Source organism: Choloepus didactylus, chromosome 8 (genome assembly GCF_015220235.1).
Source record: "Choloepus didactylus isolate mChoDid1 chromosome 8, mChoDid1.pri, whole genome shotgun sequence".
NCBI classification, from domain to species: Eukaryota; Metazoa; Chordata; class Mammalia; order Pilosa; family Megalonychidae; genus Choloepus; species Choloepus didactylus.
The window spans coordinates 75,264,880-75,276,634 of NC_051314.1; the positions used below are offsets into that span (position 1 = coordinate 75,264,880).

General features: G+C 47.0%; 1 protein-coding gene across 1 annotated transcript; it reads left to right on the forward strand.

Annotated features, from left to right (window-relative positions):
• Positions 1 to 10,092, forward strand: SDR9C7 (short chain dehydrogenase/reductase family 9C member 7). The gene is made up of 4 exons (XM_037846689.1): positions 1 to 301; positions 3,482 to 3,740; positions 4,405 to 4,568; positions 9,754 to 10,092. The coding sequence occupies exons 1-4, from the start codon at positions 1 to 3 to the stop codon at positions 9,969 to 9,971; spliced, it is 942 nt and encodes a 313-aa protein (XP_037702617.1). The 3' UTR covers positions 9,972 to 10,092.
• The last annotated feature ends 1,663 nt before the right edge of the window (positions 10,093 to 11,755 follow it).

Below are 11,755 nucleotides of genomic sequence, written 5' to 3' on the forward strand. Positions count from 1 at the left end.
ATGGCGACTCTCACGGACTTCTCCTATTGGTATCGCTGGTTCAAGAACTACAATGTGGTCCGCAACCTCTCAGAGAAGTATGTGTTCATCACTGGCTGCGACTCGGGCTTCGGGAACCTGCTGGCTCGGCAGCTGGTGGATCGGGGCATGCGGGTGTTGGCTGCCTGCCTCACTGAGGAGGGGGCACAGAAGCTTCAGCAGGAGACCTCCTACCGGCTGCAGACCACCCTCCTGGATGTCACCAAGAGCGAGAGCATCAAGGCTGCGGCCCAGTGGGTGCGGGACCAAGTAGGCGAGCAAGGTGGGGCGAATTGCATTCTTTGGCTTTCTCAGTTCACCCTTCTTTCTCTCTCCCACAGGCATCTAATAGCACCAGGGACCCTGTTGTTCAGATGAGGTGGGGGAGACGATGTAGGGAAAGCAGCCGCAGCTCTGGTGGAGTCTGATGGGAAATCATTGTGTGGTTTGGCCTGTTCTTAAGAAGGGGTGATTTCCCAGAAACTGAGAGGGATGGGAGAGGGTCCACAAAAGGATGTAGGGGAGGGATGACGTGAGCTCTATTCCCAAACCCTTCGAGATGGTTGTGTTTCTCTGGGGCTTCAGTAGCCCTAGCCATCAGCTCCAGGAGAAATAGAAGCCCATTTCCTGCTGGCATTAGGCTGGGGGAGGGAAAAGGGGACATGAGGTGGGGATTCCGTAGGTGGGGGCATTAGGTCTCTTTGTTTGTGTCAGGCAAGAAGGCAGGGGAGAGGGAGGTCTGTTTTCTTATTACAGGAAGGTCAACGCTGGTTTGACCTCAAGGCGAGGAGCTGCTCCTGTTGGGAAAGGAAGCTGTGGGCTGGGACTGAAACAGGACTGCGTGGGGCCGGCCAGGGAACTCCAGAACTTCCTGCATGCAGGGTGTGGGCCGGGGAACGGGAGGAGCAGGCCGGTGCTGTGACCAAAGCAGCAGCCTGGGAGAGTCCTCACTCCCAAAGGAACTAGTCTGGGGATCCTTGCCCACAGCGGGGGAGCAGAGCCATGGGGCCCGGGAGGAGCCAAACAGTCAGTCCCTGCTTTGTTCTTCTTCTTAGGTCTTATTGCTGCCCAATATATTTTACCTATTTATTGTCTGTTTCCTCTGTTGTAATGAAGCTTCCTGGGGGCAGGGCTTTTGGACTCTTATATACTGCTGTATCCTTAGGATCTAGCACAAGGTCTGAAACCTAGTAGGTGCTCAATAAACATTTGTTGAATGAATGAATGAATAACTTGGCAAGGGTGAGTTTCTTTCTTCAACAGACCATAGCATCGGGCTCCCTACATTCAGCCTGAGCCACCTGTGCTAAGGATTCACTGGTGTGTTCATTTCCTACAGCTGCTATAAAAATTACCACAAACTCAGTAGCTAAAACAATACAAATGTATCACTTTCCAGCTCTGGAGGTCAAAACTTCAAATTTGGTCTCATTGGGCTAAAATCAAGGTGTTGGCAGGACTGCGTTCCTTTTGGAGGTTCTAGGGTAGAATCTATTTCCTTGCCTTTTCCAGCTTCTAAATGCCACCCTCATTCCTTGACACATCACTCCACTCCTCCATCTTCAAACCCAGCAAGTTCAGTCCAAATCCTTTTCACATCACCTGCTCTCTGGTTGTGTGTCTCCCTCTTCCTCTTAGAAGGACCCTTTTGACCATGTTGGGCCCAATGGGCTATGTTAGGTAGGAGTCGTTCAGAAATCCACACAAGGCAGCGAGTCATGGTTTAAGTAGACAGTTTAAGGTTTATTAGAGGAAGAAAGCAGAAGAAAGCAGGTGGGAGCCAGTGAAAAGAAAGAAAGAAAAATGGCTCCAGCTCTCTATCTGAGAGCAGCATTTTTTGATGAAAAAAGGAACCCACACCGGGAAGGGTACCTGCTATGGTGTTCTGTGCCTCGATTGGGTAAGTGCCTATCAAGTTTTGGGCTGATTGGTTGCTAGGGTTCTGAGACAGTATTCTTTTTAGGAAAGCAGCTGCGTTATCTAACTAGGGAGAGCAGGGCTTTTTGGCTGTTCATCTTATGGGCATATCTGACCTTGCCTTACCCGCCTTTGAGGTGCCACTGTGGCTGGAACAGCCTTGAGCAGCCTTGAACAGCCTTCATTCTTTAGTTTATGGGGCACCTGCTTTCTGTGAGATAAGCCGTGGGGCCCCTGGGTCAGAAACTCCTTCCATGTGTTAGTTTCTTCTTCTGGAATCTAACAGGCTAGTCCAGGGTAATCTCCCCATATTAAGATGGGTCGATTAGTGATTTTAATTCCATCTGCAGCCTTAATTCTCCCCTGCCATATAATCTAACATATTCATAGGCTTCAGGGATGAAGATGCGGACAATTTTGAGCAGCCAGTATTCTGCCTACCACGCCGGACAGCATTTTTGTTCTAAGAAGCACTGGGGACTGAGTGGGTGGGGAGGTTTCTTGCATGCTTTCTTGTTGCCCCCCTGAGAGTCCCTGAACACGTCTGGTTGGTGCATGTTTTTAGCGGCAAAGGTCCCAACTTCCCCCACCAAGTGGGAGTTTATTTGGAAGCTCATTATGTAAAACAAATGAAAGTAGAGCTTCTCCAGAATCTCCCTCCCCTAGCAGGTTCTGGGATTCCACCTGGAAAGCCCTCAGGCCTGCAAAACTCAGGCTACAAACAACTATTCTAGTCCAACCGGATGAAAAAACTGAAGCCCAGAGAGAAGTGACTTGTCCATGGCTGGAGGTGATCAAATCAGGACTAGAACTCAGGGTTCTTCAACCCTGGGCCACCGCAGGGTTGAATGACAATACTTAGCATCATTTCCCTCCATTTATACCAACCCAATTTAAATATTTCAAAGATAGCCCTTATCATATTTTTCCATAATTATTTTATTTAATAATTTTCTATATTTATAAAAATTACTTATTTCTTCTCTCATTTGTGAACTCCTAATGGATGAGTCCCTGCCTTGTTGTTCTATGCCTCTAGCACCTTCCCCTGTAATTGGCACAGAGAAAGATGTAGGAATAAATTACTGTGTAAATTGATGAATGAATGAATAAATGAATGAATGGATTTGGGTAAAAAGTGAAATGGAGTTGGCTCCTTATACTCAGGTTAATAGAGGGGGGAAGCATGGTAGGGAAAGAAATTACTTATTCATTGATATGAAAATTATGTCTCTTGTCTAAGAGCTAATAGCTTAGGTGCTCTTAGCTAAAGCCTGGATTGTAGCTGGTACAAGGCTCCAACCAGCTGGCAGACTGTGTGAATCAGAAAAAGTTTCTCCTCCTGGACAAACTAATTAGTAAAAGGCATGTCATCCTTCAGGCTGGCACAGCTCCCCACCCTGCCTCCCCAACCTGGGCTGTCTTGTCCCTTGGACACCTGTTCTATCACCCTCCGTGGTCTGAGTTGGTGGGTAGTGGATCCTGGTTCTTTCCCACAGACACACTGATTTTTCCCATGGTTCTCTCTCCCTCCATCTTGCCCCAGGCCTCTGGGCCCTGGTGAACAACGCTGGTGTGGGCCTGCCCAGTGGACCCAACGAGTGGTTGACCAAGGAGGATTTTGTGAAGGTGATCAATGTGAACCTGGTGGGACTGATCGATGTGACCCTCCACATGCTGCCCATGGTCAAGAAAGCCCGGGGCAGGGTCATCAACATGTCCAGCTGTGGGGGTCGTGTGGCCGTTATTGGTGGTGGCTACTGCGTCTCCAAGTTTGGCGTCGAGGCCTTCTCCGACAGCATCAGGTGACTGGGTCCTGGGGGTCTCACCTCGGGAAGAGGTCTGGGCGTGATGGCCTGGGGGTAGGGTTTCTGGAAGGGGAAGCTAAAGTAGTAGCAGGGGGAAGCCTAGACCACAGTAGCCTTCCCCAGGACCAAGGGAAGAAGGAATGAGGAGAAGAGGTAGGGCAGCTACAGGAGGCAGTCAGGTCTGCCTTTCCTGAGCTGTCCCAGAAAAAGAAAAATCCTATTTGGGCCTGTGGGAGTAGGAGGGAGAGAGCCCCAAACAGACAGACAGGCCTGGGGGTGGAGGTGCCTGTCAGGAGACCCTCAAAGGAGGATGCAGGCCTTGCCTAGATCCTGCTTACTTCCTCCTCCCCCATGGTACCAAGAGTAGGGCTGGGAGAGGGAAGGGGCTGCTAGAAGGCAAAGCCTTGGTCTAGTTGACTTCCTCCCCGTTGGACTTGCCTAAGGCAAATTGTCCAGTGGCTGCTGCACCAGGTTTGGGAAAGGGCTGGGGCCCTCAAGAATGGCTTATTTTCATGAAGGCAATGCCGGCCTTGTGCAGGGTGTGCAGGGCACCTCCTGGGCTCCTGGGGAGACAGGCTCCTCCAGAGATGTCAGGGGAGACTCTCCCTGATGACCCTCTTTCATCTTGGGGCCCAGAGTGAATCCAACTCTTCTCTCCTAGGCGTGAGCTCCATTATTTTGGGGTGAAGGTCAGCATCATTGAGCCAGGAAACTATCGAACGTCCATTCTGGGCAAGGAAGGCATGGGGTCGCGCATGCGTAAGCTGTGGGAGCGGCTGCCTCAGGAAACCCGGGACAGTTACGGAGAAGAGTACTTCCGCATCTGTAAGTTCCCCGGGCGGAAGACGGGTTTCTGAGAGGGGAGATTTAAAAAAAAATTTTTTTTTCTTAAATTCAGTTTTATTGAGATATATTCATATACCATACAATCATCCATGGTGTACAATCAGCTGTTCACAGTACCATCATATAGTTGATCTATTTTTGAACATTTTCCTTACACCAGAAAGAATAAAAATAGGAATAAAAAATAAAAGTAAAAAAGAACACCCAAACCATCCCCCCATCCCACCATTTAGTTTTTGTCCCCATTTTTCTCCTCATCCATCCCTCATCCCAAAGGGAATGTGATCCATAAGGCTTTCACAATCACACTGTCACCTCTTGTAAGCTACATTGCTATACAATTGTCTTCAAGAGTCAAGGCTACTACTGAGTTGGAGTTTGATAGTTTCAGGTATTTACTTCTAGCTATTCCAGTACATTAAAACCTAAAAAGGGTTATCCGTATAGTGCATAAGAAAGTCCACCAGAGTGACCTCTCGACTCCATTTGGAATCTCTCAGCCAGTGAAATAATTTCATTTCACATCCCCCTTTTGGTCAAGAAGATGTTCTCGATTCCATGATGCCAGGTCCAGATTCATCCCCGGGAGTCATATCCTGTGTTGCCAGGGAGATTTATGCCCCTGAGTCAGGTCCCATGTGTGTTGAGGTGGGGTGGGGTGGGGGAGGTGCAGTGAGTTCACCTGCCGAGTTGGCTTAGCTAGAGAGAGAGGGCCACATCTTGGCAACAAAGAGGTACTCAGGGGGAGACTCCTGGGCACAATTATAAGCAGGTTTAGCCTCTCCTTTGCAGTAATGAGCTTCAAAAGGGCAAGCCCCAAGATAGAGGGCTTGGCAAACCAAACCATCAGTTCTGAGAGGGGAGATTTTGGGGGTCACTGACCCACCCTCATTTTGCAGATGATGAGATGGAGGCTCAGCAAGTTAAGCGCCTGATGCCACACAGCTAGTGGCAGAGCTGGGGTTCCAGAATAGAGACCAAGTGGACAACTGCTGGGAGTGGCAGAGCCACAGTTGTCGGGGCGGGAGGCAGGAGAGATGCTGTCCATATCATTATGCAGGCGAAACTGCACCGAGATGAATTTAGACCAGAGATTGCGAGCTCGGCCACTGGAGCCAGACTGCCAGGGGTCAAATCCTGGTTCTGCCACTTACCAGAAGGAGCCTTTGGGACATCACCCTGTGCCTCTATAAAATGGAGCTAATGATAGGGCCTGCCTCACAGGGTTGCTATGAGAATTCATGTATTGCACACACGAAGTGCTTGTTAAAAAAATAAAGAGGCAAAGGAGCATGCAGGTATTTAAAAGGGAGGGTCTCCAGGCAGCTCCCACTCTCTCCTTGAGCGAAGAGTTTCCTGTGAACCTCAGGTGTTCTGGGAGGGTGGAGGAGGGGTTCCACAGACGTTAACTATCCCTCCCCAAACTTCATGCAGTTCTTTTGTTTTGGGGCATGGGATGGGCCCAGGTGTGGCAGGATGAGAGAGGGGTGGTCTGAAGGTGCAGAGAAGGAGGAATGGGCCCATCTCATAGGGGTGGGGAGAGAGGGAGGGCCAGCCTGAGGCCCAGAAGTCTCCATGCTCACTGGGCAGCATCTAATTTAGAAGCTGAGCCAGTTGATTTCAGAAGATCACCCAGCTCTCCCCATTTTTCTGGCCCCAAGGGCCTAGTGGGAGAGCCCCTCAGAGACCCCTGTAGCTGCCCTTGTGTGGGGCAACCCCCGACCTTCCAATAGAAACCGGCTGTGCCACAAGGAGTCAGCACCACTGTCTTAGTTTGCCAGAATTGCTATCACAAATACCACAACTGGTTAGACTTCAGCAACAAGAATTTTTTGGCTCACGGTTTCAGAGGCCAGAAGTCCAAATCAAGACCCCTGTTTCCTCCCGGGGTCTGTAGTGTTCTGGCACTGGCTGCCGGCAGTCCTTGGGGTTCCTTGACTTGCATGTCTGCCTCACCTCACGTGCTGGTCTCTCTTTCCTTGTGTCTGCTCTTCCAGTTTCTGCCTACTTATGGCTTCTGGCTCCTGTGTGGCCTCACTTTCTGGTTTCTTCTCCTTATAAGGCCTCCGGTAATGCAGATTAAACCAACCCTGACAGCTGGGGCACACCTGAACTAAAAATAGCATCTTCAGAAGGTCCTAGTTACAAATGGTGTCACACACACGGGAGTGAGGATTTGGAACATGTGTCCCATCGGAGTACATAATTCAGCCTGCCACAACCACAGGGGTGGGTGTCTCCCTTCTCCAACTGCTGCTTTGTGACCAAGCGGCCAGCCAAGAAGATGGGGCTGCCAGTTTGCTGTCTCAGGAGGTTTCCAGTGGGCCAGGGTGAAGCAACTGAGTTCTCAGCCCTGTTCCTGTTCCCTCTGTACCTCTGTGGCCTACTTACAAATTTCCCTAACCCCCATGTCTATATCTATTATCTCCATCTATCTATATCTATGTCTATATCTATATCTATCATCTATTTATCTAATTTGTCCTCCCTGTTTTACTTGGCTTCTATGAACATTTCTGACATGCAATTTACTGTTGTTGTTAAGCATTAGACTCTGAATCTAGGCTTCCTGAATGCAAATTTCAGCTTGCCTGTTTGCTTTCGGCAAATCACTTAGCCTCTCATCTATAACAGGTTTTTTTTTTTTTTTAAATATAAAGATTCAGCATTCATAATCCTTTGTTAAATCCTATCTTGTCAGTTGCTACCCCTCTCTCTCATTTGATCACTTTCTCAATCTTCACGGGTGTCTGGGCAGTGACCACCTGTTGCGGTTTGCTAATGCTGCTATATAACAGGTTTTGAGAATTAAATGAGTTAAGATATGTGAAGTTCTTAGCACCTGGTCCTTTAAAAGTTCGCTGTTATTTTTATTCTCCCTTAGACAGTGTGGTCTCCTCTTTTCCATGACGCTGATGCCTACAATCTATAAATTCTTGTATTGCAAAGAGAGATCCTTAGATATCAATTATTCAAAATCCAAAGTGATGAATCTTTGAAATACACCCAGAAACTCTGGATGGACTAAATATAATCACTTGATCCAGTCCATGGCAAGTATTTAACTCCCCAGGGGGATTTATCTTAGCGATATGCTCTCCAGGACATTGTAGCATCCATCAAGAAAGTAAAAAGCCACCGAAATCATAAAAGCCATTTATTCATTTAATTTATATTCTATGATATCCTACCATGTGCCAGGCACTGTGAACAAGACAACCATTCACTTAAGCTGCCTCCTATAGCTTAAAGCCCGGTAGGGGAGACAGAACTTCACAAAACACAGATGCTTAGTGACAAATGTGGCTAAGTGCTGTGAAGGAGATGTATGGGGCTATGAAAGAAGAATGGGGCTGGAAGTTGGGGCCCAAAGCCTTCTTGGAGTTGACTTTGAGGAGGAACAGGAGTTAGGTAGCTGGAAAGTGTCAAGGGGGAAGGGGCAGAGAAGTTTTCTCAAGAGAGAGGACTAGGAAGGAAGGCCCTGAAGTAGGAAATTCCTCTGAGGAACTGTAAAGAAGCCAGAGGGTCCCGGTAGTGTGAAGGGAGCAGAATTGGCAAGTCGGAGAGGTCCAAGTGCCAAGAGAATTAAGGATCTGATCTGATTTGTGATTAGTGAAGGCAGCTCTGGTTACCACTGTACTTCAGGCTTAACACAATGGCATTTGGATGCAAAGGTTGGAGGAGTTGGAAAGAAGTTGAGGGGTTCCAGGTGTACATGAGACTGCTGGACTGGGGGCGAGGGACATGTCAAGGATGAGCGCCAGGGTTATGACTTCAGGAATGTGGAGGATGGCGGTGTCTTCCATATATGATTTACAGAAGACTCAGGGAGAACTATTATAGGGAGAAAAATAATCATTTAGTTTCAGAAATATTAGAAATCTGCGAGGAGAAGAAAAGTCCTAAACATTTTCATCAGTTGGGACTCTCCTCTCTGCTGTGGACCAGCTGGCGGTTGTCTCTGTGTCAGGCCCAAGGTTGGAGGACAGGGTGTTGGCCTCCTAAGATACTGTTGCTCTATGGACAGTCTGGCTTTTACGCTGGCATGGGTCTTTTTTAGGACTTCAAAATGTAGTTTGGCTTTTTCAACATAGCCGTTTTCTCTTTGAGAAATATAAAAAGAGTTCCTCGGGATCTGGGGTGAAGGGCCTTTGAACATCACATTCCGGGACCTCACTTAAAATGTCCCCTTCCACTGACCTGGAGAATGTCTTCAGATGTTCTCTAGTGGGTGAGTGAATTTCCTGCCTGCCTGGAAAATCCTGCAAAGGCAGGATAGCTTTTGCTCCCTTCTTTGTTTTCAAGTTTTCAACCTGCATCCTAGCAGTCTGACTCTCAGGCACCACTTCCTCCAGGAGTCCTTGGGACTCTCCATAAAGTAGGAATCCCACCAAACTGCCCCTGTCCCCACACCCTGGGGCGAGGGTGCAGATGGGGTTCCACCCCGCTCCCACCTCCTATTTACATTCAGTGCCCTGTACCCATCTCCACACCCTTGCACAAGGTAAACGGAATACCCACCCCCCACATTTGTGCTTTTCAGAGGGCCTGTCTGTGCCTTAGCTCATTTGAATCCAAGAATAATAATTAAAAAATAAGAATTTATTATTATTCAATATTTTTTCTGCATGCTTTTGTACCAAAATTGGAAACTCTAGGAAGTACATAAAATAATAAAACAGAAACAAACAAAAAAGCCTGCAGTAACTAGGAATCCCACCATTCAGACAACATTTTTTATTTCCTTCTAATTTTCTTATGTGCTTATAAGCACATGTTTTCTATCCTGTCCTCCCCGACTATCTACCCCATTGTGAATCATTTTCATTATTCTCCATGGCAGGTATTATTATCCCCATTTTACAGATGATGCAAGGTTCAAGCTCTAGATCACAAAACTAACAAGTGGCAGAACTGGGCACAGGTCTTTTCTTTGCCAGTCTAATGCACAGCAGGAACTCAATGCAAAATTGTTGAACACAGGACAAGAAATAAGATTATTTAGGGAGCATTTGTGTAAGGGACAACCTGGAGCATGTGGCAGGCCTGCTTGAAATGCTAAATCAGGGATCTGACGGAAGAGGGCGTTGGGTGGAATTCAGAAGAAATCATCTTTTATGAAGAATAACGACGCTTTTGATTTTTCCTCCATACCTTTAAACAGATACTGACAAGTTAAAACACACGATGCAGTTGGCAGAGCCAAGGATCAATGAGGTCACCAGCAGCATGGAGCATGCCATTGTTTCCCGGAGTCCCCGCATCCGCTACAACCCTGGGCTGGATGCCAAACTCCTCTATATCCCCCTGGCTAAATTTCCCACCCCTCTGACAGATTTCTTCCTGAAACGGTACCTTCCAAGACCAGCAGACTGTGTCTGAGCCAGGGAGGCTCAAGGGATGGTCAACAGAGTGTAGAGGAGGGGGGTGGGAGAAGGGTCTGTGGGGGTCACAAGAAGTGGAATCAGATATCCTGGGGAGTGCTGGCTGCAAAGATGCTTTGCTCGGCTGACACGGTGGCTGGAGGATTTACCCGTAATTCTAACAGAAGATGAGTGCCTCTTCCAACCTGTTGAGGCCCCACAGAAACCTGTGGTAGCCTTTGAAGTTCTGAGACCTGCAGCATGGCCCCAGGACATCTGCCACCCAGTCAGCATCTGGCTCTTACTGGACCTGGAGAAGTCAAAGAGAGGACAACCAGCTCCTGCTGAATCTTGAGCCCCTCTCAGTTATCAGCACCACTGGGAAATATTATAGGGATAATCAGGCCCACAGGAGAACCTCAATCACCTTCCGACTGCACCTCTAAATATGCGTTAAAACTCATTCAGACAACCCATTAATTGGAGCATGTAGCTGGGCAGGCAGGGAATGCAAGACTATTATCAAGTGAAAGTTTTACATATTTTCTCTCTCTTTAGATTTCTCTATCCCCATGTGATTGGGATTCACATTAAATGTCATTCTTTTATTTAATTATCCTTGATTAATTCTTCAAATATTTATTGAGTGCTTACTACATGCCAGGCACTGTGTAGGTGCTGGGGGATATAAAGATGATTAAATCATGGTCTTGGGTTTTTTTTTTATTTGTTTAGTTTTTTTTGTTTTGTTTTGTTTTGTTTTTAGGAGCACAACATCTAGTAGCAACAATAGAACAAACAGGGATAGAAGGAACAGCAATCATAAAATCAGGTTCTTGTTGCTGTGAGGAACCCTAGAGGTCATCTCATCCAGTAGTTCTCAAACTCATATTCACCTGGATAATTAATAATACAGATTTCTGGGCCCCAATGAAGAAAATCTGATTCGGTAGGCCAGGGATGGGGCCTAGAAGTCTGCATGACTCTGATGCAGCTAGGTATGTGGATGCCGATAGTTCCACAGAGAAAGTAATTAATGCTAGAGGGAAAATGACCTACCCAAGGCCCCCCACTTACTGGTCAAGACAGGGACTGAACTCAGGGGCTCGGACTCCCAGACCAGGGTTCCTTTTTAGTTATAGGAGAATCTATTACTGAAATAGTAACTTTGTCAAAAAAGTCATGGAACTAAATTTTAAAATAAGAAGCCTTAAACTTCTGGGCCATATGAAGTTCTGTTGAAAAGATATTTCTAATCTTGAGGAATGGTCACATAATAAAGTTCAAATGTGAATTATTTTTTATTATAAAGTCTTTTACATCTCTTCCTTATCCCGCTGAACTTGAAAATAATAAGATGGTATTTAAAAATAAATTTTCTAATTCAGAATTTTCACTCACTAAGACAGACTTTCTATCCTCCTACTCTTCCAAACTGAAATTTGACTCAATTATGTTAATTCTTCCAGCATGGATTCAAGATAGAGGCTAGAGCTTGTTCCCACTTATTTGTGATAATTAGTCAAAAATTTTCCATTCCTGAGTTCTGAGAAAATAAATAAATAAGAGACAGAGAGATGGGCATCAAAGCTTCAGTTGGATTGGAGGATGTGGTTTGAATGCCAAGGCTAGACCTCGGGATGACCTACCCAAGGGAGCGTCTGCAGAACAGACACAGCAGAACCCCCACCTCACATCTGCTGGGTCCTTGAATCTCATTGGGCCCAATTGGTCTAGGTGTGTCCAACCCTAGACCAATCACTGACAAAGGGTAAGTTGCCCTTGATTACTTAGATTAATCAT

What these genes read in the sequence shown, in the direction of transcription:
- SDR9C7 (XM_037846689.1), top strand. Translation starts at nt 1, where the DNA reads ATGGCGACTCTCACGGACTTCTCCTATTGGTATCGCTGGTTCAAGAAC. An exon ending in GGACCAAGTAGGCGAGCAAG is followed by an intron (nt 302 to 3,481) that starts GTGGGGCGAATT and finishes ATCTTGCCCCAG; the next exon opens with GCCTCTGGGCCCTGGTGAAC. An exon ending in AGAAGAGTACTTCCGCATCT is followed by an intron (nt 4,569 to 9,753) that starts GTAAGTTCCCCG and finishes ACCTTTAAACAG; the next exon opens with ATACTGACAAGTTAAAACAC.